At 38.5% G+C, this 21,970-nt stretch overlaps 1 protein-coding gene across 1 annotated transcript in view; it reads right to left on the reverse strand.

Annotated features, from left to right (window-relative positions):
• Positions 1 to 21,970, reverse strand: part of HBS1 (translation elongation factor EF-1alpha (GTPase) HBS1) — an 86,645-nt gene that overhangs the window by 27,742 nt on the left and 36,933 nt on the right. Inside the window, exons 5-7 of the mRNA XM_083135728.1 lie at positions 9,449 to 9,637; positions 6,223 to 6,433; positions 4,925 to 5,170 (exon numbers count right to left, since the gene is read on the reverse strand). Coding sequence (XP_082991854.1) covers positions 4,925 to 5,170; positions 6,223 to 6,433; positions 9,449 to 9,637 — 646 coding nt within the window. The remainder of the gene's footprint in view (positions 1 to 4,924; positions 5,171 to 6,222; positions 6,434 to 9,448; positions 9,638 to 21,970) is intronic.

Below are 21,970 nucleotides of genomic sequence, written 5' to 3' on the forward strand. Positions count from 1 at the left end.
AGAATGGACATAGGAACGATAATGTATAATGCCATTGTCCTACCATTAATACATGTCAAAAGTGTAAAATGCCAAACGTTAACATCTCTACAAGTTAAAAAGTGTGAGGTCAGTTAAGTAAATAAGATTATTCCACTTGTCCTTTATTTATGCAATCGCGATGAGGCTCCCCATGTAGTTGAGCTCGACGTGCATTGCTAGGTGCAGGCAGGTTTCTCCAATCTTTCCTGCGTAGTACGGGCAGCTGCTATATATATATATATATTCTTATTTTTATTTTTAACTCTAACTGCCACATACATTTTATATACAAAACATATATGTGATATGTGAAGACTGACAACCAAGAAGAAAACAAATATCCATAGTGGACATCAGCATTACGTAGAAAAACAAAGATGCTGGTGGTGCTGTGCTAGGTTGCATATCTGTCGACATGTTCACTGTGTGCAGAGTGGAGGAGCCGAGCGAACCACATCACAGACGAGTTTCAAACTGTCTGGCATTAACCCATTAATGCCCATGATCCCCATTTGGGGATCACACATAAAACTTCACCGAGCATACTATATTGAAACATTTTATCCTCTACACACATGAACACATCATTGAAGGTTCTTGTTGCATGATGAATGAAAAAAAAAAACGTTAACACAGAAATTTTAGATAGATTTATAGATACAGTTATGTTTAAAAATGTAATATTTTCAATAGTCATTTTTTCACATTTTAAAAATATTTTTAAATTGTAGTTTTATAAAGATTTTGGTTTTGATTTTCTTAACAAAGCATGTTTATTCTTTCTATTTATCACCTTGATCAAGATATTCATGTTTATGAAATGCCATTTTGTTCTGCAGCTTAATTTGTCATGATCCCCATGATCATGGGCATTGCCATGTAAAAAAAAGTAACTTTTCAGTAGACGTAAAGTTCACTTTTGTGTAACAATAAGATTTGGTTATTTAATTCAAACAAGAAAGAAAATGTCAGCAACATGAACATTCCCCCCCACAGTACTAATAGTGGACTTTTCCAGAAAATCTGCTATACCCTGTCCCTTCTATCTCTGGAGCGAGGCCGTGCACAGCGACAGAGGAGGGGGAAATCGAGTGGGCAGGGCGATGCAGTAAACGTTGCTGCGAAGGTTAGTAACTGCAGTCGCTTTCCTCCCCTCCACGGAGTCTCAGTCTCTCTAACATGTTCATTGGCGGGGCTGTCTCGTGTAACTACTTGCTCAGAGACATGTTTTTGTTCACTTGCACCAGAGATACCCGGGATGGAGTATACTTGCAAAGAATTGTGCAATGACACTGGTAATCAACAAATGGCGAGTCGTGTTAGATGCAACAATGAGTCGGCATAGATGTCTGATGTTGATGTTAGTGGCAGTGAATAAGATGAAGGACATTGGTACAACAGATATTGCAGATATTCCGCCATAAGAGGTGGATATTATTTCAACTGAAACAAATGGGAATTTGTGCTACAGGAACTGTTCGCTTCTATCGAATGAGTAAATTCCCAGTAAAAGCCGACTAAACAGTATAGAAAGAACTTCGTGGCATGCAAAACTTTACAATTGACACTAACAATTAGGTCCTCGCTATCACATGGAAAGACACAACGCAGTGAAAGTGGTGTAAAATCATCAGACAATGCATTCACATTCGCAAGTGGTCAAAGACAGAAAAGAAATATATGGCCATACCACAATCAAAGGCAATTTCTGAATATAAGCGTAAGGTCTCGACATGCTTGATTGGTGTGTTTAGAAAATCGGATAAAAACTCAAGGGAAAAGTGGTATTTCCCTTTGATAAGAATTGTGATTGACGTAGATGTGGTCAATGCAATGTACTGTATTCATTAGTTCACGTGAAATCATCATATTCCGTCGGATGATTGCTCGAGCGTATCTTCAACTGACCTCTCTATCTGACAGTAAACGCCCACTGAGACCATCCTATCCCAAAAAAGCAAATTTGTTCTGAGATATTCGAAAAGACCCACTGGCACAAAGAAAATGTGCATTTTGCAAGGAAAATGTTCGCAAAGGGTGCAATGTGTGATATTTTGTTTAGCATGTTGCCTGTTTTAAAATGTGGAAGAAATAAACCCTAGTGTGAACACAGAAAATATTACTCCATGATCATAATAATACATCTGTGCTGTCAGTGGCAGCGATTAGGTTCCAAAACTGTGGGAGAGCAAGGACAGATTACTTTCCCTTGGTAGATAAGGTTTACCATAATGTGCATGAAAAAGTGCCCTCCCCCCCAATCGCCGCCACTGTATGTTGTATATCTTTGCCATACATCAATGCTATATATCTATGTTAATCATGCATGTTAAATGCAATACTAGACCGAGAATTAGTTGCATAAATGAAAATTGAAATATGCTACCCAAATGGGGATCAGCCAATAAAAAGCTTTTATGAACAAACTATGACATTTTCGGTTCTCCCATAATCACATTCATGGTCAGGTGACCATATGCAACATTTTTGATTAAAAAAATCAGAGAAAAAAATTTTGGGCGTTAATAGGTTAACGTCGACACAGAGATGACAATGCCGAATCAATGATTGTCTAGTGCAAGCGAACAACCCCGCGGTGTCTCCTATCGTCAGGTGTTTGTATACGAGGAGTACAGGGGAGTGATGTCTGGTGATCTTGCTGGCCACTGCACAGGCCCACCCCTACCAATACACCTATGGTGGAACAAGCCATTGAGGAAGTGACGCACATTTTGGTCGAAATGTGGTGGTGCACCATCGTGTTGGAACCATAGTCCTTGCCTCAGTGCCAAGGGCACATCCTCCAACAGTTCAGGCAAAACATCAAAAGAAATGCATGATATGTGCCACCACTAAGGCAAACAGCGAAAATGTACGACCCAATCAAATGGTCATGCACTATCGCACACCGCACATTAACCTAAAAACTTTTCCTGATGGTGTGGCACGAGAATTGCATGTAGATTTGCAAAATCCCAAACATGACTGTTCTTACTATTGAATGTTGCTTCATCAGTCCACAACACCCTGTTCAAAAAATTCAGGATAGTTTCCATCTGATGCAAAAACCATTGGCAAAATACCACACGTGGGCCAAAGTCCTGAGGTAAAAGGTCTTGTACCTTTTGAAGTTTGAAAGGGTACATCCCCTCCCTCTTAGGACAGGATGTACCACACATTAACATGGGAGGTGTTGTGGGCACTGGCTACAGCACGTACTGGTGTCAGGACGATCCCTGACAGCATTTAACAACTCATCCACAAACTGATCTGTGCGCACATTTTGTGGTCTTCCAATTTCTCGACGGGGTGGTAGCACTGATCCTGTATCCCGAATTCGAGTATGCACTCTTTGAAAGATGGCAACCTCCTATTTGGAAAACATTCCCCATACAACACCGTGCTGCATGTCTATTACTTCCCGTCTCACCATAAATGAGATGCATGTCTGCCAGCTCCTCTGCAGTATATGCAGCCATCCCTATTGCTGGATATCTGCCGACCCGTAGACAACGAACACTATCGCACTGTACACGATGGGCCGTGCCTATCGATAACACCTAGCAGTGTCTATTGCGATGCTTGCCCAATTTGTCAAGTTCACATCCTTCCACTCGTACGTATTCAACCGCAAACATGTGATGATAATCTGATGCGCGGTGATGCTGATATCACAGTACGTGAAGCACGAATGGCAGCGACTGGTGCTTTCCTGCCAGAAGAAAACTACTGTGTTAGCGCCCCTAGCGGGAAATGCCAAAGTCAAGGTCAGGCTTCGGCCTTTCTGCATGTGGGTACATACAACACAACATTAAGACCAAGAATATGACCCACATTACAGTGGCCGGGTCGCCCATGCTAATCACTCCATAAAACCCTTCCCTACCCCCGTGACTTCAACAGACCCATTCGCTTCCTTTGGGGAATTCCTTGCGAATCAACTTCACACATCTGCCACGTGCTTCCTTGAATCGAGCATGCCACATTTCTTTGTGGAACGCCCTTCGCCGCCGTCATATGGTAGGCCGTGGTGCCACTATTTCCTTGTAAACATAATTTTCACACTTTTTCCCACTTCAATAAATCAGAATGGGTGACGTTTTCGACATTTCCTCACATGAACTTCTGTGTTCACTTGTAGAATCACCTTCTATGCGTTGGAAACAAACTTTAGAAACACCCTGTATATATAAATATTTAATTTAAGGTAAGGACTTTACATTTGCCATTTCACATATTCAGATTTGCAATAACTCTACAAACATCAGTTACAATTGTTACAGGATATAATAATCTATGAAAAATTGTTAATTTATAAGGATTTCAAACTCCATTTACCTAATCAACTTCAAGATATCTCATCTTGCAATAATCTTCCACCTGTCTAATAGATTGTTCTGCAAAAGACACTAACAAAGTAAACAGATTGAATTTTGTTTTATTTTCCACGCAGCTCGCTTTTCTTTCATCAATAAAAATAAAGGCTAAACTGTGAAATACTTGCCTCAGGGAATTTATAAATATGTGTACAATCAATGAGATTTGGATTAATAAAGTTGCAATTTTTCACACCTGTGAAGAAAAATACACCAGAATGCATGCATAATTCCTGGAGCCAATAATTCATGTATAACTCCTAGAATTGAAGGAGTTCCCGTGAGTAGCCACCCTGACTTTAGTTGGTATTCTGGTACCATCTTCAGCTGATGGTAGAGTAATAAAGATTATGTTGAATTAGCATATTCTATATCACTACCGTCATACTCAATTGAAAAATGAATTAATGAAAGAACTTGAGTTTCCTCAAAGGTACTGTTTGACAAAACTACATTCCACGTTTCTTGTTCTTGCATAGCTAGTAACACATGTGGTGGAAGTGATCTCACTAAACTGTTGTTTTTACCTTTCTTCTCCTGTTTCATCCAGCACCCATGCATAAACAAAGGACTGCTTTCCTAGTTTCTTGCTCTCCTGTTCGTATTTGTGCATAGTCTTCTGATTGACTTGTCCTAGAGAGTACAAAAGATGGCCCATCAGCGTGCTCTTCCCAGCGTCCACGTGGCCAATTACGACCATGTGCAACAACCCCTTCTGCTGCCCTCTTTCTCGTTGGTACTCTGTTTCTGCATTCACGCGGCTCTCCTTTGCTCTGAAAAACAACAGACAATAACCACTTTATACACAGACAGGCCAATCAGGATTTGATCTGCAGTTTAAAGTATGATCTGAATGTCTTAGATGTACTGAACCTCTTTTTGATTGACTGATTGAGTTGGTGTTTTAAGTCCACTTTGTGCACATTAAGGCTAATCAGGAGGACTATGTGCCTCCACCAGGTATCGTACCTGAGACCCCTTGATTACAAGGTGACGACGCTACCACTACGCCATCGGGGAAGGCCCTATGCTGAATCTCTTGATTACTTACTAATTATATCCAAACCTGAAAACCAAATGTGCATAATGATTTTTACCATTATCAAGCTTGTTTGTTGTTTTATGAAAAAGGAATATAAATAATAAGAATTTTAAGGTTCATTTTAATGATTCCATAACAATGGAAATTTCATCTTGACTGTGGAGAGTATATTTTAAATTGACATTCACATACATATTACATTCAAAATTCAAAAATGTTACATTTAATTGTTCTTAACAGAAATTTGCAATTATTGTAACTAAAAAGTATTGCTGACCTACAGGAAAGGCTCTTCTAAATACTAAATGAGCAGGTCAGGAGTAAAACTTCATAACCCACAGAAATATGAAACCGAGAAAAATGCAATTGAAAGTTTGTCCATTGCATTGTGACTTATTGGTTACCCAGATGTTTCCATGTGTTTCTATCAGCAGCTATTGAAGGAACTTCATTCACTGTTGTACAGCAACTTTAGACTGTGCAGCAACTGAATCCAATGTTAACTCAATTTTGAACTGAGTGTGGGTTATCAAGTTTTACTTTTAAGCTGCTCAAATTATATCAATTGGCTTCAGGAAAGTACCATGAAAGAGCATTGCCACGAAAGTAATATAGGGCTTGTCATAGCAAAATTTATGTGGGTTTTATCAGAAATAATGTTAAAAATAGTCACAACTGTCTGAAGACCAGCCGGCAATGAAAAAGAAGAAAAATCAGCACTTGTCCCTCTATTCATGCCCCCACCACTAAGATTTTCTTTATGCTTAAACAATCATAACATACTTGGAAGGAGTCTTCCCAGCATCCTTGACCACAACATCTTCGTTTCCTGCAGATTTATCAGTCTTTGCTTTACTGGCCTTCTTGTCTGTAGTCTCTGCATCCCACGCAGCTTCAGCAGTCTCATTCACGGTGGGGCTCAGTCTATCGGAAATTGGCGACTGTGACCGTGGCGATGCTTCACCAGTGTCCACTTTCAGACACTCTTTGAAATCTGCAAATAAAACAGCACATGCTGGAAATTTTAGAGCTGCTGACAAATATAACTGTTCAATGAGGATTAAATCAGCGTAAATCCCTAGGTAACTCTTAAATCGAGGTCATGTGATGGAAATATTAGGTTTCCCACATTTCAATAAAAAGCAATCAACATACTTTCTTCTCTGCAGCATAAGTTTAATTTGAATTCAATTATTCAATAATGAGGTAAATTTATTAAATATTGTCAAAAAAAAACTATTTAATTGCTATTATCATAAACTTTGTAACAAAATGTTTTAGCCTGTGTTTTGGTTCAGAGAAGAAACAATTCCCATGAAGAAGAAGATAAAACAGCATCACTATCACTACTGAGATAAACATGGTGGAGGATAGCAAGAAATTCAGAAACTATCACAGGGTACAACACTTGGCCTCAGCATCCTAATATAACGAAGAAAAGGGACGTTGTAGGATTCTGGAACTTGTGGGAGAACTGAAACATGAGGACTCTACAAGATACGTGTGAAACTGCAGCTTTCTTGTTGTGAATGTCTGGTCACATGTTTTGTGTTCAAAGTGGATAAACAGGTTGTATAAAAAAATCGAGAAATAATAAAAAAATTCAGCAACAGTGCAAAGCATTTGCAATCCATTATTAAATTTCAATGTAAAAAAAGGTAAAGTGTTCCCCTGTGCATAGCACCATGCCATGAAGGCATATAGGGGGTGTGGGGGTAACGCCCCACACTTTCTTGATCCGGTCGTGAGTGGGGATGATGTGATCAGCATCACGCCCCTGACCGCCTTTACCCCCCAGGGTTTCCCCCAGGTACCCATGTTATTCGACGCTGGGTAGGCGCCGGGGCCGCTTCCACCGTTAGAAAAGTTCCCGGATTTGAACCGGCCGGGGATCGAACCCGGGACCTTGAGCATGGTAGTCAGACGCGTTACCGACTGAGCCACCGCGGCCACAAATTTCAATGTAACTATGTGTTTAGAACAATTTAAAATACATATTTCTTTTAACGTTTTGACATTCAATTAGTGGATTTTCTCATCCTGTGGCAGCTTTTGCATGATCCGGAGGCATGACATGTATAGACTTTAGATTTCTTTAATAAAATACAAAAAAAAAAAAAAAAAAAATTGTCATACTCTAAAATCTATGGCTTTAATGAATGAAAAACTTCAACTTGCTGGAACTAATCATGTATAACGGACAGGTAAAGCAAGAGGAAATGTTAATTACATATACCCAAGAAATCACCATTCCTTTCACCAGAAACTTACAGCACAAGCACCAAGAAAAACGGAAGTACAGGAAACAAGCAGTCACAGTTCCTGTTGAGCACTCTACACAATAGTATTACCCACACAGGTTCACATTCAATTCAAATTACTTAAAATTTCTTGTGAAACCCTATCAAGCAATACAAAAAGTTATTGATGGTTGACACAATAACAATATTAACATAGACTATAGACACTGATCAAATCTCACAGACTTTTTATTTTTAAAAAATGTATTCCTCTGTGCCACAGTAAACTTCTCTCATAACAAATACAACTGTCTGGAAATCCATTCAAGATATAAATAAACCTTTACAAATTGAGGTTTTGAGTTTGAATATTTCCTATGTCTCTTACGTCACTTGCCTTGGCATTAGTATCCCATGTAAACTATACAACTTAACCAAGATGAGAAAAATTCTCTGGCGTTGTCGAATTTTAAACTGTAAGCGAGCGTGGGGGATGCAATCAGGTATTTACCATAGAATCCTAACCTTGCATTGCCAAAATGTGCAGTGTTCCTCAACACATCACCATCGCCGTTAGTCGGTATCAAGTGTTTGTATCATCATGAAGGTAAAAACCATACAAAGCCAAAGAAGGGACATAATACTGTATTTCATCGCATATCACTGCACCCTGTTCTTTTAGTCCAAAAATTGGTTTATAACCTTTCATCGCGTAATCGGCACATAAGATAATGAAACCACTGATAGCGGTTCAGATTCAGGATGGACACTCTAGGACCATGATAAAATTCAAGTATAATTCCAAGTTTTCAAGGCAAACTTTCCAAAAATTCAAGTGTGCAAACAAATGTTTTCTTTATTTCAACCTTAAATATTATCGCCTCTCACAACCACACACAAATATATTAACAATATAAAGGATCTGTGTGTATCCAACGTATATCCAAAAATTCTAATTCAATTTGATTAAACGGATGTATATTTAAAATATTTAATTCAAGGTGCGAAGTTTACATTTGCCATTTCACATACTCAGACTCAAAATACATTTACAAACACATGTCACAAATGTTACGGGATATATTAATCTACGAAATATTGTTTATCGTACAAGAATTTCAAAATCAAATTTACCTAATTAACTCCAAGATATTTTGCAATAATCTTCCGTCTGTCAGATAGATTGTTTTGCAAAGGACACTAACAGAGCAAACAGGTTGAGAGAATTGTGGCATAAAATAATAAATATGTATAAATTCAATGGGATTTGGATTAATAAAAGTTGCCATTCTTCACGTGTATGGAGAAAAATTCATGTAGAATTCACACATAATTCCCAGTGAGCAGCCACCCTGAGATTCTTCAGACACAGAAGAATAAGTTTTGTACGTCTGTACTTCGGAACACTGTAGTAAGTTTTCTATAGTATAATATTTTGACTGCAACGCATACATCAATAACACCTAATGTGTTAACTTTTTTCATACTGGAAAAATGTTCCCTAAACTTTAATGAAAAAATGAAGTGCATCTATTTAATTTTAAGGTACACATATATTCACGAGTATTCCGTGCATCCTAATCTTGCACCGAAGACATTTTACATAGTAATAAATCGTTTTCAAGTGACGGTAATACCGGAACTTATTATTATTATTTTAAAGTTTAATGCACTCCACCAATTTTTTTGCCAAAAAATTTGGCATAAAATCTGCTACAAATGGGGGGAAGTTAAAATTTTATGTGTACAAAAATTAAAAAGCAACTTACCAGCAGATAAATCAAAACCTTTGGTTACATTCTTCGTCTTGGTTCCTGCAGGTACTACTTTTACTGAGGGTGCTGATGTCTCAACTGAAGCGACTGAAGATTCTGGAAGCTGACTTGTCTCACCATTGACCTCAGACTTATCCTTCCTGTTGGTGCTTATTTCCAGAGGCTTTAAGGCTGGCTTGATACCTGCAAGAAATTCACATGGCACATTCTGAGTCTAAACATTTTAAATGCTATATTTACCTGTACTTCCCTCTCACATAAATACTTTGACATATGCATCTGAATTCCTTTATTACACAAGTTCTGTCATATTAAAAATATTCTAATTAAAAAAATCTAGTCTTGATACAAGTCAAAAACTTTCCTCGTGTCTATCACTTACTGACATCAGTTTTTGCTATTTGCTATTATATTTTGCTATATATATATTAGGAAAGGGCTGATATGAACATTCTACCAATATCAAGAAAGTACTGAAATTTACAACAGATATTCTACCAGTCTGATAAAATTGCAAGTGTTCCATGAATGACCACATCATATTTCCTTGGAACAAATTAATCAACCATTTCTATACAAATTTTACAGCAATTCTGTTTAGCTGCAAAAATTCTCTCTTGAGCCCTTTATGACAGTTGACTGACTTTTATCTGGAATTTTCTTGGCTTATTCTAGAAATAGTTCTGTAGCATGACCTCTCAGGGAAAAATTATGATACTTTCCTGGTGACTAGAACATACAGATCGTAAAATATTCAGCAGTGCTCCAGAGAGATTGTGACATCTGCTTCAATCACTGTTCTTCATCTCCTCTCAATCTGACTTTCCTACATATGACACCTGTGCAACTATGCCCAGCTTTCTAAATTTCATGGCTGCTAGTCGAGTGGCTTGCCTTGGACCACGCATTCATATGTGACACCTACTTTGTTTCTAGTGAGAATCCAAAGTTGATTGATTGATTTAGTTTATTTTACTTCCCATTTTCTGCCTCTTGGCTAATTTGCGAAGATGGGGATGAGTGATGAAATTGATGAATGGACATTCACAAACAACCAAGCCCGACCGGGATTCGAACCCAGGACCTTTGGCGTCGCAGCACGATGTGCTAACCACTAGGCCACAGGGTCGGGCGAGAATCCAAAGTTGACCCAGCATCTAGGAACTTGGGAGTTACTAGTAAATAACAAGAAACAGCATTAATGGCTGTTATGTGACTCCAATGAACATTGAATGAAAAGAATGAATATCCATCTGGGAAGAGAGAGCTGTAAAGGGATTGCTCAACCATAGACTTTAGTAGTGAACAGGTAAGTGAGAATTGAGTACCAGCGATACTTGGCTCACATGAGGACAACATCACTAATGTGTCAATAAGAAAAGCTTATGTCAAGATAACAGATGTTGTTTCAACAGTGTAAACACATTCTACAAAACTACACTGGATCTAAAATTAACTTACCAGCTCCTCATAACATAAAAAAACAACTTAATTATTCATTTATAAGACTTCTGCTTGACTTTCTAGTTTATTCCTTAATATTTATTGAACTTTGTATGTAATGTTATGTTTTATTCCTAGAAAACATTACAGACTTGGCACTACTTACTTTGTACACAATTTCCAAGCTCACTCATTTTAGAATGCTACATAGTATGTGGAAAGGAAGCGTGAAAAGTTGCCGTACATGGGAATTTCACAATTGAAGAGGCATACAGCAAGCAACAAGTGACAAGTGGAAGGAGACACACAACACAGGGGTTTTCAACCAAAGTGACAGTCTGAACTGGCCCTAAATATCCACTTATGTTGACTTAAGTGTCTTCACACTGTGGTTCTTTCAAATAGAACAAAACTTAGCCCCTTCACATATCAAAGATGAATGATGGCCCATAGGAGCACAAACAGAAATAACAAAGCCAAAAAAGCTGTATTTGCAGCTTGTCCTTATGAAAAAAAGATTTGATTACTTCTGAAGGTTCACTAACAAGTGTTGTTTGTCATTTCGGTCTGCATGCGTCCAAATGGTCTACTGGATATTATCCCTGGTTTGTTTGTTTGTTTGATTTGTTGTTTCAAGTCCACTTTGCGCACAGATAGGCTAATTGGGACTAGACCTACAGTTTAAAGTGGGACCACTGTGCCATCCATGTGGCTCCACTGGGTATTGTACCCAGAAAGTGCTGATTACAAGGTGACAACGTTATCACTATGTCATTGGGGAGGCCCAAATATGATCATCCCAGGTGCAGTAATGGCTTTTTCCAAAGTTATCTATTGCTTTGAAGATTAATCTTCCAGTATTCACAAGAATCTTCATGCAGGTTCCATTCATAAATAGTTATGTAGTACCATGACCTTATTTTCTATTCAAAAATATCTGGACAACAAAAAATCCAATTCATGTGCAAAATCAGCCCAGAGTGGAGGATGAATTTAAACAGATGTAATCTTTCTGAATATAGAGCATCAAAATAGAATATCTACTAGAACATTACAGAATTTCCAGCAATGAGGAGTATGCTCGCAGCACAGTGGCTTCAAGGGACTCCAAGAAACGTCCTTTGCATTAGTATTTTTTTCATAATTGGGAAAAGAGCGACACAGTAGTATATAAATACGGAGAAACTAGTACTAACTTTTATCCGCAAAGCTGTTTTTTGTTTTTCAATTAATTTCAGTGGCTACTGCCACTATCCCCATTGGAACTTGCTGTACTGTTGCTTGGGGGAAAAAACAGCTTCGCAGATAAAAGTGAGTACTAGTTTCTCCGTATTTAGTATTTTTTTCTTTATATTTTCTGCAACTTTTGGCTAATTGAACCAGTGAAGATAAGTGATTACATCTAAGTGGCAGAATAGGCACTCACAAAGAGATACCAATGTCGAGGCAATGATTCAAACCCGGAACTTGCTTTGTGATATTGCGAGCCAACCATTCAACACACTCTACCATTGAAGGGGACAACTTTCTTTCTGACAATGAATGACATTACAATTTACCAACATGACTAGACTTTCTGGCATTTACTTTTTCAATTTTTTAATGGTTGCAACTCATTGAGGAGTTCTTTCCAGACATCTCCACCATGTGTAGCACACTGCAAAACTCGATGTAGCACTATTAGCAATTCAAATTAATACTGTGGCGCTAGTGTTGCTGCCACTATGGTCACTGGAACTGGGATACAATATTTGTTTACATTTATCTGTGCAGCATGATACATGGTAAATGACTTTATTCAAAATACAGGAAACTTTGAATTTTTGGAATATTTACGTGTGTTGAGAATCCAATGTGAACTCGGGGAAGTGTAAAGAAGTTGGAAGTATAATTTGTGCACAGATTTTACTTACAACTGTGAGCAGAAATACAGAAAATTCAGTCATAATAAATGCATTTGCATTGTAAGATGATGTTGTTCATGTTGCTTCCTGCTATAACTGCAAATATTTGAAATAATATAATACATATTAAATTTATGCAAACACACAAAGCTCCACCTGGTGAAACATGTAACATACATACTATCACAAATCTTATCTATGTAAGCAGATAAAAGGTGACCTATACTATATTGTAAGCCTGACACTACATTGTATACTTCTGTAGAAACAATTTCTGGCTTGACAAAGGTGCATTTGGTGGAGTTTTGTGTGTTGCAGAACTTTATAGATTGCATTCTCAAGAGATAGGCACAGTGAATTGAAATTTTGGAAAAGTTTTTTGGAAAGTGTAACACTGCATGTCATATTCCAAGATGTATCCCCCCCCCCCCCCCAATTATCATGTGAGCAGTGTGCGGTTCACATACGGGTGTTCACAATATTTTATACTCAATGCAGATTTACTCCTCTCCCTTGTAACTTCATCTTCAATTGAAAAAGTAAAAATAACCAGTTCAACTTATTTTCAACAATTTCCCCCAAAAATCACGCTATATTTGAAGTAATAAAATATTTATTAAATTGTATTAATTTACAATTAGTAATGCCTAGTGCAAACTAATTAGTATAACAAGCAATCTCAGGTATGTACAATGCAAGACTACCATACTTCGCAATCTACTTTCTATTACACCGACCATATGTTAACCAACGACATTCATTCAGAATTGAAAGCACGTGCATCATTAGCAGGACAGAGGGGAGGACACGTCCAGTCCAGCAAAAATGTACTTTGTGTATTAAGATATTTGAGTATTATACAGAATGTCCCCCCGCTCGCAATAACTCTGTTGTGATGCTTATGATTAAGTATCAGTCAATGTGACATTGCTCGTATTCCTTCTTCCCTCGTGTTTCGTATTTTTCCTCCTAGCATCATTTTGCCATGGTTCAGAGAGATTGATTTTCGACCATTTAATGCAAGGGTTCCCAAACTTCTTTGCTTCACGGTGCCCTTAGTGTTTCAAGATTTTTCCACGGCACCCAGAATGTAGCCCTCTCTAACACTTGCAACGTTCAGTTAATTGTAACATTGCATGCATTAAGTTAAAAATTAAACACTTATTTCAAATTCAGAAACATTTCATATGTAAAAATGTACTAAATAAGCACATACTTGAAACATTCATAGCATTGACTAACAATTCAGTGAAAATATTGGAACATTTCGCAGCGCCCCTGTAAGTCAATCACGGTGCCCCAGGGTGCCATGGCACACACTTTGGGAACCACTGATTTAAAACATATAGTAACATCTGATCATCGTCGTCATTAACATGTTAACCCGTCGTCACCTTGTAATCGAGGGGTCCCAGGTTCGATACCCGATGGAGGCACAAAGTGATTCGGATCCCACTTAAAATTGTAGGTCCAGTCCCAATTAGTCTTACTGTGGATAAAGGGACTTAAAACACCAAATCAATCAATCAAACAATCAATCTTATGTATTGCACGAAACAAATCGTTCCAGAAGCAGTCTTTTGGAAGTGAGTCACTTGTATATGTGCAAATGGTAACAAACGCCCAGGATGTGTCCATGCATTCGAGTGAATTAATCAATTACAGGAACTGTCGATGAAAAAAGAATAACAATTCTCTTTTAGATATATTTATATATTTTTTAAATGTATCTATTGCAAACAAGACTACTTACTGATTTGCCTGAATAAGTGGCTAAAGAAAGTGCATGTTTAGCGTGTGTTCTTTAGCCACTTATTCGAGCAAATCAGTAAGTACTCTTGTTTGCAATAGATACATTTGCACACAAACTCGCTTCTAAAGGATGACCGGCCAAAGCCTATAATTGAGCTACTAGATATAACACAGGAAATAAAATACTCACTGTGGGTCAAGTAATTGAACGCTACACACCCAACGCACAATGCACTTAATAACGGTATCAAGAGACATAATTAAAATTAAATTCTACATATGCAACTATGTAGCGCAGACCATCTCGAGTCCCCATAGACATGCCTTGTATATGCTGCGCTCTGGTGCCGAAAGCAAGAAGTATTGCCACTTGCATCAGGTCTCGCATTGGCACAGCGCAGTGAACATTTTCGGGGTATAGTGAGCAACAACCCCTTAGCTGCCAGTTTGATGCAACACGCACAGCAATTGTGTTCAACCTAATCCGTGGAACACCACGGGAGTAAGTGTTGCCAACTATCTAAAAAAGTTATCAGACGTGAAAGACGTCGTGTCAGAGAAAATTGTGTGTATATCGTCAAACATCAAAGAAGGATTTTTCGAATAAATATATATGTGCGCGTGTGTATTTAATATGTACGTAACACTATCAGGCGATGCGCCTGCATGTGAGAACATATGATAAACTGTGACATAGGATGTTTTGAGTGGTTGTCATTAGTTTTAGACCTCTCCAGGCGCAAATACTTGCTCAATAATCAATGCACTTTTACTGTGTTTTCCATTTTAATCCATGTGATGAAGCAGTTCCAAAATCTCTCACTAGATATTATATGAGATAGCTGGAACAATGAACAGTTGTATTCTTTGGAGTTCCTTCAAGTTTCGGGATACTTTTATGCATTGATGCCATGCGTTCACATCGATTCTATGAGGATTTGTTCAATCCAAGCCAAAAATGTAGGTTTGAACAGGACTCAAACATGCATGTCTGTCACACTGAATCAGTCAATTCTGCAGCTCAGTTGGTACAGCAAGGGTATGGTATACAAGAGACTTGAGTTTGAATCCTGGCTGGGGCTTCATTTTTTGCTTAAATTTCTACAAAGTACATCCATCACCCGTGTGTGCCAAATCATAAGGCTGCTTCTGCTTTATCATAATTTGTGTCAATTAATAATTATCCCACTCACTCCTGTATGCAAACTTCAAGCAATGAAAGGCAAATGAAAGTAAGTCCATATACGAGGGATGATCAGAAAAAAATAATACAAAGCCTGCAAATTTATTAGATTAATACAAATGGACTCACGTAATAGGATACTTTATACTACACATGGTCTCCTTCCTGGTTCAGGCATTTATCCCAGCGCTTCACGAGGTTCATGAACTGTCTCATAGAATTCGGGGTCCTGTTGTCGGAGCACAACCTTTAATTCATGCTTGACATCATTCGAGTGAAACCGGCATCATTGCTGTCCCTACGAACATATCTTTGCTTCTTTGAAGAAGTATCTCAGAGGATGCCAGTTTAACTGGAACTGACACTGCATGCAGTGCTGGGAATCAAAACTGGAACTTTTGCTGATGAGCTCATGTCATGGGCGTCGCCAAAAATGTTTGCAGGAGGGGATCAGGCAAATGATAAAAGTTGAATTGTAGAAAAATAATAAGTAGTATTACCATGGTTATAAATGTTATTATACAATAATAAATATTATAAACTAACAAAATAAATTTTATTCAAAATAATAATAATAATAATTATAATTATTATCATCATTATTATATAAATGGGGAGAGACAACCCAACAAACGAGTGAATACCTGCACAACTATTTTCCATTATTTATTTTGCATTTTATGCAGTTAGTATCTGAAATGCATTTTGATATTAACTTTTGCACGTCCCGTTCAAGAAAAGGCTTTAAATGTTAGGGCGATCTTTTTTCATAAAGTGCCTTGTGCGACCTCTCACCTACAACTGTAATTCTTAAAGAGTTTCGAAAACTGTGCAACCATTTGTTCTTTGGATGAAATGGTAGAATATAACCTTGTTCGTGTATTTTTCACTCAATGTTTTCCATCCAATGCATTTTTACTTTGATTATTTTCTTCCAATACTAACTAAATGAACTTTATTTCTTTTCTTAACAATAAGAGTAACAAACTTTCGACTTTCTTGTATCTGTTTAACGAACAATGTCAATTTTCAGGAGGGGTCCACCAATCCGTTCGACCCTCCCTCCCGACGCCCATGGCTCATGAGTTGAATGAAGGCTCAGAAGTGCCTCTTCTCCTTGTTGCATGACAGAGTGGTTAGCACAACATGCTACGATGCCAGGGGTCCTGGGTTTGAGTTCCAACCTGGACATGGGTGTTCAACAATTTCACCAATCATCACTCATCCTCATCTTCATGATTAGCCAAAAGTGGCGGAAATGCAAAGTAAAATAAACAAAATCAATCAACAAATTGCTATATGTCAATATGAGCCAATACGTACGTTCCCCATGTTTTCAATAATTGTTTGCACAATTTACATGTCCAAGCACAGCACAAGAGCAAGAATACAGTCCTCATGAATATCTAAACCAAGATGACATGTTACATTCTCTCATTTTAGTACTGGGAACAGGTGTCACAAAAGAAAGTGACAAAGACTGCCTGTATTTATTTTAGATGAATGTTTCCACACTTATGAACCACCCTGTATTACAGTTTTCATACAGCCAATTCTCAAGTTCTATAAAAATTATTAAAATGCTCACTGATAGCTAACGGTTTATTAGAAGTTTGTAATTTCTAACTCATCTTTTTCATTTGTAATTTTACAAATAATTATTGTTCCTGAGCATGAAGTATTTTAATATAGACATTCTAATGCCTCAAAATAAAGTCCGTTTGTGTATAACTAAGGATGCTTTTATCCAGTGGCGGTTCCTGGTGAGCCAAACAGAGGGTGATATTCCACTTACAAGGAAGAATGATTTATCCACCCCACCCCCAAATTTGCTCAATGCCCCTTTTTGGCTCTATACTTAACCCTACACCTCCCAGATGCAAAATTCTGGATAAACCCCTGACAAGGAATGCAAGTTTAGATGACTAATTTCTAATTTGTTGAAAGACAATGCCATAAGAAATTGTAATATTCCTTTTCATCGAATATAACGTTTTACAGTTAGCAGCTATTATTTAACAGTAATACAAAGATCTTGAAAGAAGAATAGAATGTGAGCAGATTTAGTTATAACGTTTTCTAACTTAACACAGGTAAAGAAATACAGAAAGTTGTCAGACAACTTTGCTACATTATCAGCAATTTTTAATAACGTGCTAATCAAAACATGTTCTTTATATCCACACATGTGTGATGTAGAGTACATCATTGTAATCCAAATGTACTTTCCAATGAACACAGAAAAATAAAACAACGCATATATATGTGACAACTTTGCAAGTAACAAGAACCTGTAGCCAGCTCCATGGTGAAGTGGTTAGAACAGTGCGCTATGATGGCCCAGGGGTCCCGGGGTTTGAGTCCTGGACTGGGTGTTCTTTGTGAGCATCCTTTCTCCATTTTCATCATATCATTACTCATCCTCATTGTCGCAATTACCCAAAGGTGACAGAAAAGCAACAAAAATCAAACAAGAGTCTGTATTTTTCCTCATTGGATATTACGATATTTATTGCTGTATGCTTATGTCGTAAGTGAATAAGAATATGGAATACAGAATGATTTTTTCAATTGTTTGGATTACTTTTCTTATGTTAACGTACATCTAGCAACTCTTCATTGTTTACAGTTCTCTGGGAAGAGGCCAGTTTCAGCTAGGGGTTTTGATTTGGAATGACAAAACTTGTCATCCTCCCAGAAAATGCTTGCAGGCATGTAAAGTACATGCATGTGGGAGTGCAGCATCCTGCCAGATTTCTCTCACTGTTGTTTTTTGCTGTGATATTGTGCTGTGTTTTTCTGTTCTTTGTGTAGTGTTTTTGTACCTGATGTAAAAGTATGATTCTACATTGAAAATTTCCGCCATGGTTGACATACCAGACGAGCCATCGATTTGCAGTGTTGCAGGTAAGGACTTGATTATTAGGGGCCTTCTTTCAAAACCATTCAGTTCGAGAACGTAACGTGAAAGGTTGGAGCTTGTGAACCATGAGCGACAGTGTCCTGAATTGTTCATAACCAAACTACAGCACCTTGAATAACGTAGTGTGGAAAACGACCCAAGAAACTGGTTCCCCAGACGGATGAGAAACATAGATGGCAGTGCGATCAATGTCGGTGCTAATTTTCTTATGAAAGTAATACGGATTTGTTAGTATTTGGAATATATTATGTAGATTTGTTTGTCTTGAAAGGCGGTACGTGAATTTACGGAAACAGTTATATCTGTGGAGTGATTTGCAGTCACGAAATGACATTAATTTGGAAAGAAAAGTAAAACAAAATTAATAAATAAATAGCATGCGTAACACAAGAAGAAACATCGCAAAGTGTTCCGGACGTCAGGGGTTGGATTGTGTACTAGAGTTTTATTTTTCTATGTTATTAGAATATAAATAGTATCCTGCGAGATATTTCACACCGAGGCGACAAACCACAAGTGTTGCTTGGAAGCGAGCAGTCCGTAATCAATGCAGCCTTTCGAACCGTAGGGACACAAGCTCTGACTGCACTGTTTCCTTAAGGAGATTTTAGACCAAAGCAACACGCGACAAACGATATGAGGATTTCACACCAAAGCAACACTGGTCCTTCGGTCCAAGGCAACTTTCACACTGAAGCGACACATGTTGCTTGGAAACGAGCCAATCAAGAGCAACATTTCACATCGTAGCGGCATGACGGGAAGCACAGGCCAGCGTTCGGTTGGTGAAATCCTCAAGCGACAAGTGTCGCGTGCCCCTTATCGCTTTGGTGCGCAATCGCCCTAAAGTAAGACACTCATTGCATCGCGCATGCGCGAACAACAAACCACGGCAACATGTTGCAAGCTATTGAGGAAATGGCCCAGTTTGAGCGACGCACAAGCAACAAAGCGACACGTGTGACTTATCGTGTTGCCTAGATCTGTTGTAATGTGCGGTTTTTCGTGTCGCCTATCTGTTGTTCACACAATTAGCAGCGAACGCTTGCCAATAGACTGAAGGCACCATGTCGCTTGTCACTTACTTGTGAACTCCCCCTGTAGCACGTCGCTTCGGTCTGAGCACCCTTCCTTTAAGGAGCTTTCCGATCGAAGTAACAAGTAGCACGTGAATACGCCATATGAACGTGTCGTTTGCTGTTTGGACCCTCATGTGCAATGAATGCTATTTTAGTCTGGAAGTGTGTGTCACTAGTGTGACAGTATGAACATCCCGTGTCGCTTGTCCCATTGATTTGAAAGTTGCCTTACACTCATGTCGATGGCACTAAGAAAGTTTTGTGGGGTTCCCCTTGTCGTTTCATGCAATCATCATTATCATTAAAGCGGAAGAAAAGAGACAGTAAATATCAAAAATACAAATGCTTGTGTGTATATCTTTAAAAGAAATGATGATGATGATAATAATAATGAACCTAATTCATACACAAAAATTTAGTTGCCAAGAGCATTCCATGCGTATTTTTTTCTCCCGTATTATTAACTAAAGTATGACGATAACAGGACGTGGTCGACTGTCTAGAATGTTCGTTAATATCTTCGCGACCATACCAAATAACATAGCAATTATCACATTCATAGAAATGCTTCATGTAAAAGAATCAGACGTTGCAGCAAAAACTCCATTTACTTCCATTATAAGCAGACAAATACCAAGCACCGGGTTCAACACCAGTGCGTCTAGCGGATCATTTTCGAGTGGAACCAGCCAGAGCACGCAGAACTGTGCCGTTTTCCACACTACGTTATTCAAGACGCTGTAACCAAACCAACTAAGAAAGATGGGAAAGTTTTCATTAGGCAGTTTAAAACATCTCGGTACAACTATATTATGTGGTTATGTGGCAGCAATGATCTTAATATATTATTTTGTTGGCCATTCGTTTTATTCAATACAAATTTAGGACCATGGAACTCAGTGGCGTGCCCAAGGGGGGGGGGTTATGTGGGTTATAACCCCCCTTTTGCCAAGTATTCCTAAAAAAGAACGTCAAAGGTAGGAAAATATGACAAAATGAGGGCTGACTACCAAGAAAAAGTATACATAACCCCTACCTTTCGAAAATCCTGAGCACGCCACTGATGGAACTATACAGGCTACGGTGAGTGATTTGAGCAATTTTTATAATGCAGTGCAAAGACATGAACGTTCACAGAATCACATCTACGCTTGCATCCAACTGAAGACAAGTCATGATTCTAGCCAAGTAAGAAACCGAAACCCGTCCGTTTATTTAATATCGAAACTTTATGCTAATAGGATGTTTCTTATTTTCAGGGTTAAAGAAGAACGTAATTTAATTTACAGTTGCCCTCAAATATCAGGTAAATCATAATTTTCTTCATGGTTGGAATTTAAAAGTTATATCGAAAGGCTGTTTTCCTTCTTTAAAAACCGTGCAGCGAAGATTTGATTTGACGGTACGTATGCACTTCACACACTCAAGCCCGATACGTCACCATTATGCACATTATTGTAAGTAGGGATGTGTGTAGGCCTATATTATACAGGGTGCGGCATGTAAAACCAGCCCGCTGTAATCCCGATGTAATTGCTTTGCTAATGAACATGTAAAACATCTAAATGAACATGTCAACAGAAGATGGTGTTGCATGAGTTACTAATTCTGTTTCTCACCAACAGGTGGCTTGTGAACCCGTGGTCGAGTGAAAGCAGTTGAGAATCAGGCCTTGTTGGATGAAGCCGTGATAATGCCGTATTTGATTCCTGAGCGTGTTGCAATTGTTGAAGCTTTTGTGCGCACCGGATCCTTTGTGCAAACAAGGAAGTTGTTTCAGGAGAAATTTCCAGGACGTCCTGTCCCAGCAAAATGCACAATACAGGATTTGATTGGGAAATGGAGGCGTACAGGATCTGTTGCAAATGCTCCCAGGGACAGACGACCATCTGTCTGCACACCTGAATTACGGAGGCAGGTGCAGAACATAATGGCGAGAAGTCCTCGTAAATCAACGAGGAAATTAAGTCAACAGGTTCCAGCTAGTGAGCGAAGTTGTAGACGTGTGTTAAGGGCGCTGAAGTTAAAACCTTACCGGATAAGTGTAGTGCAACAACAGAGGGAGCTTGACCCAGGGAAGAGGGTGGATTTTTGTTCATGGCTATTGACGAATGTTGCCAGTGGTGTTTTGGATCCACTGATGCTCATCATGAGTGACGAGGCGTGGTTTCACCTGTCGGGATACGTAAATTCCCAAAACAATCGCTATTGGTCGTCACAGAATCCACACGT

Source organism: Lepisma saccharinum, chromosome 14 (genome assembly GCF_977018435.1).
Source record: "Lepisma saccharinum chromosome 14, izLepSacc3.1, whole genome shotgun sequence".
Classification (NCBI taxonomy): domain Eukaryota; kingdom Metazoa; phylum Arthropoda; class Insecta; order Zygentoma; family Lepismatidae; genus Lepisma; species Lepisma saccharinum.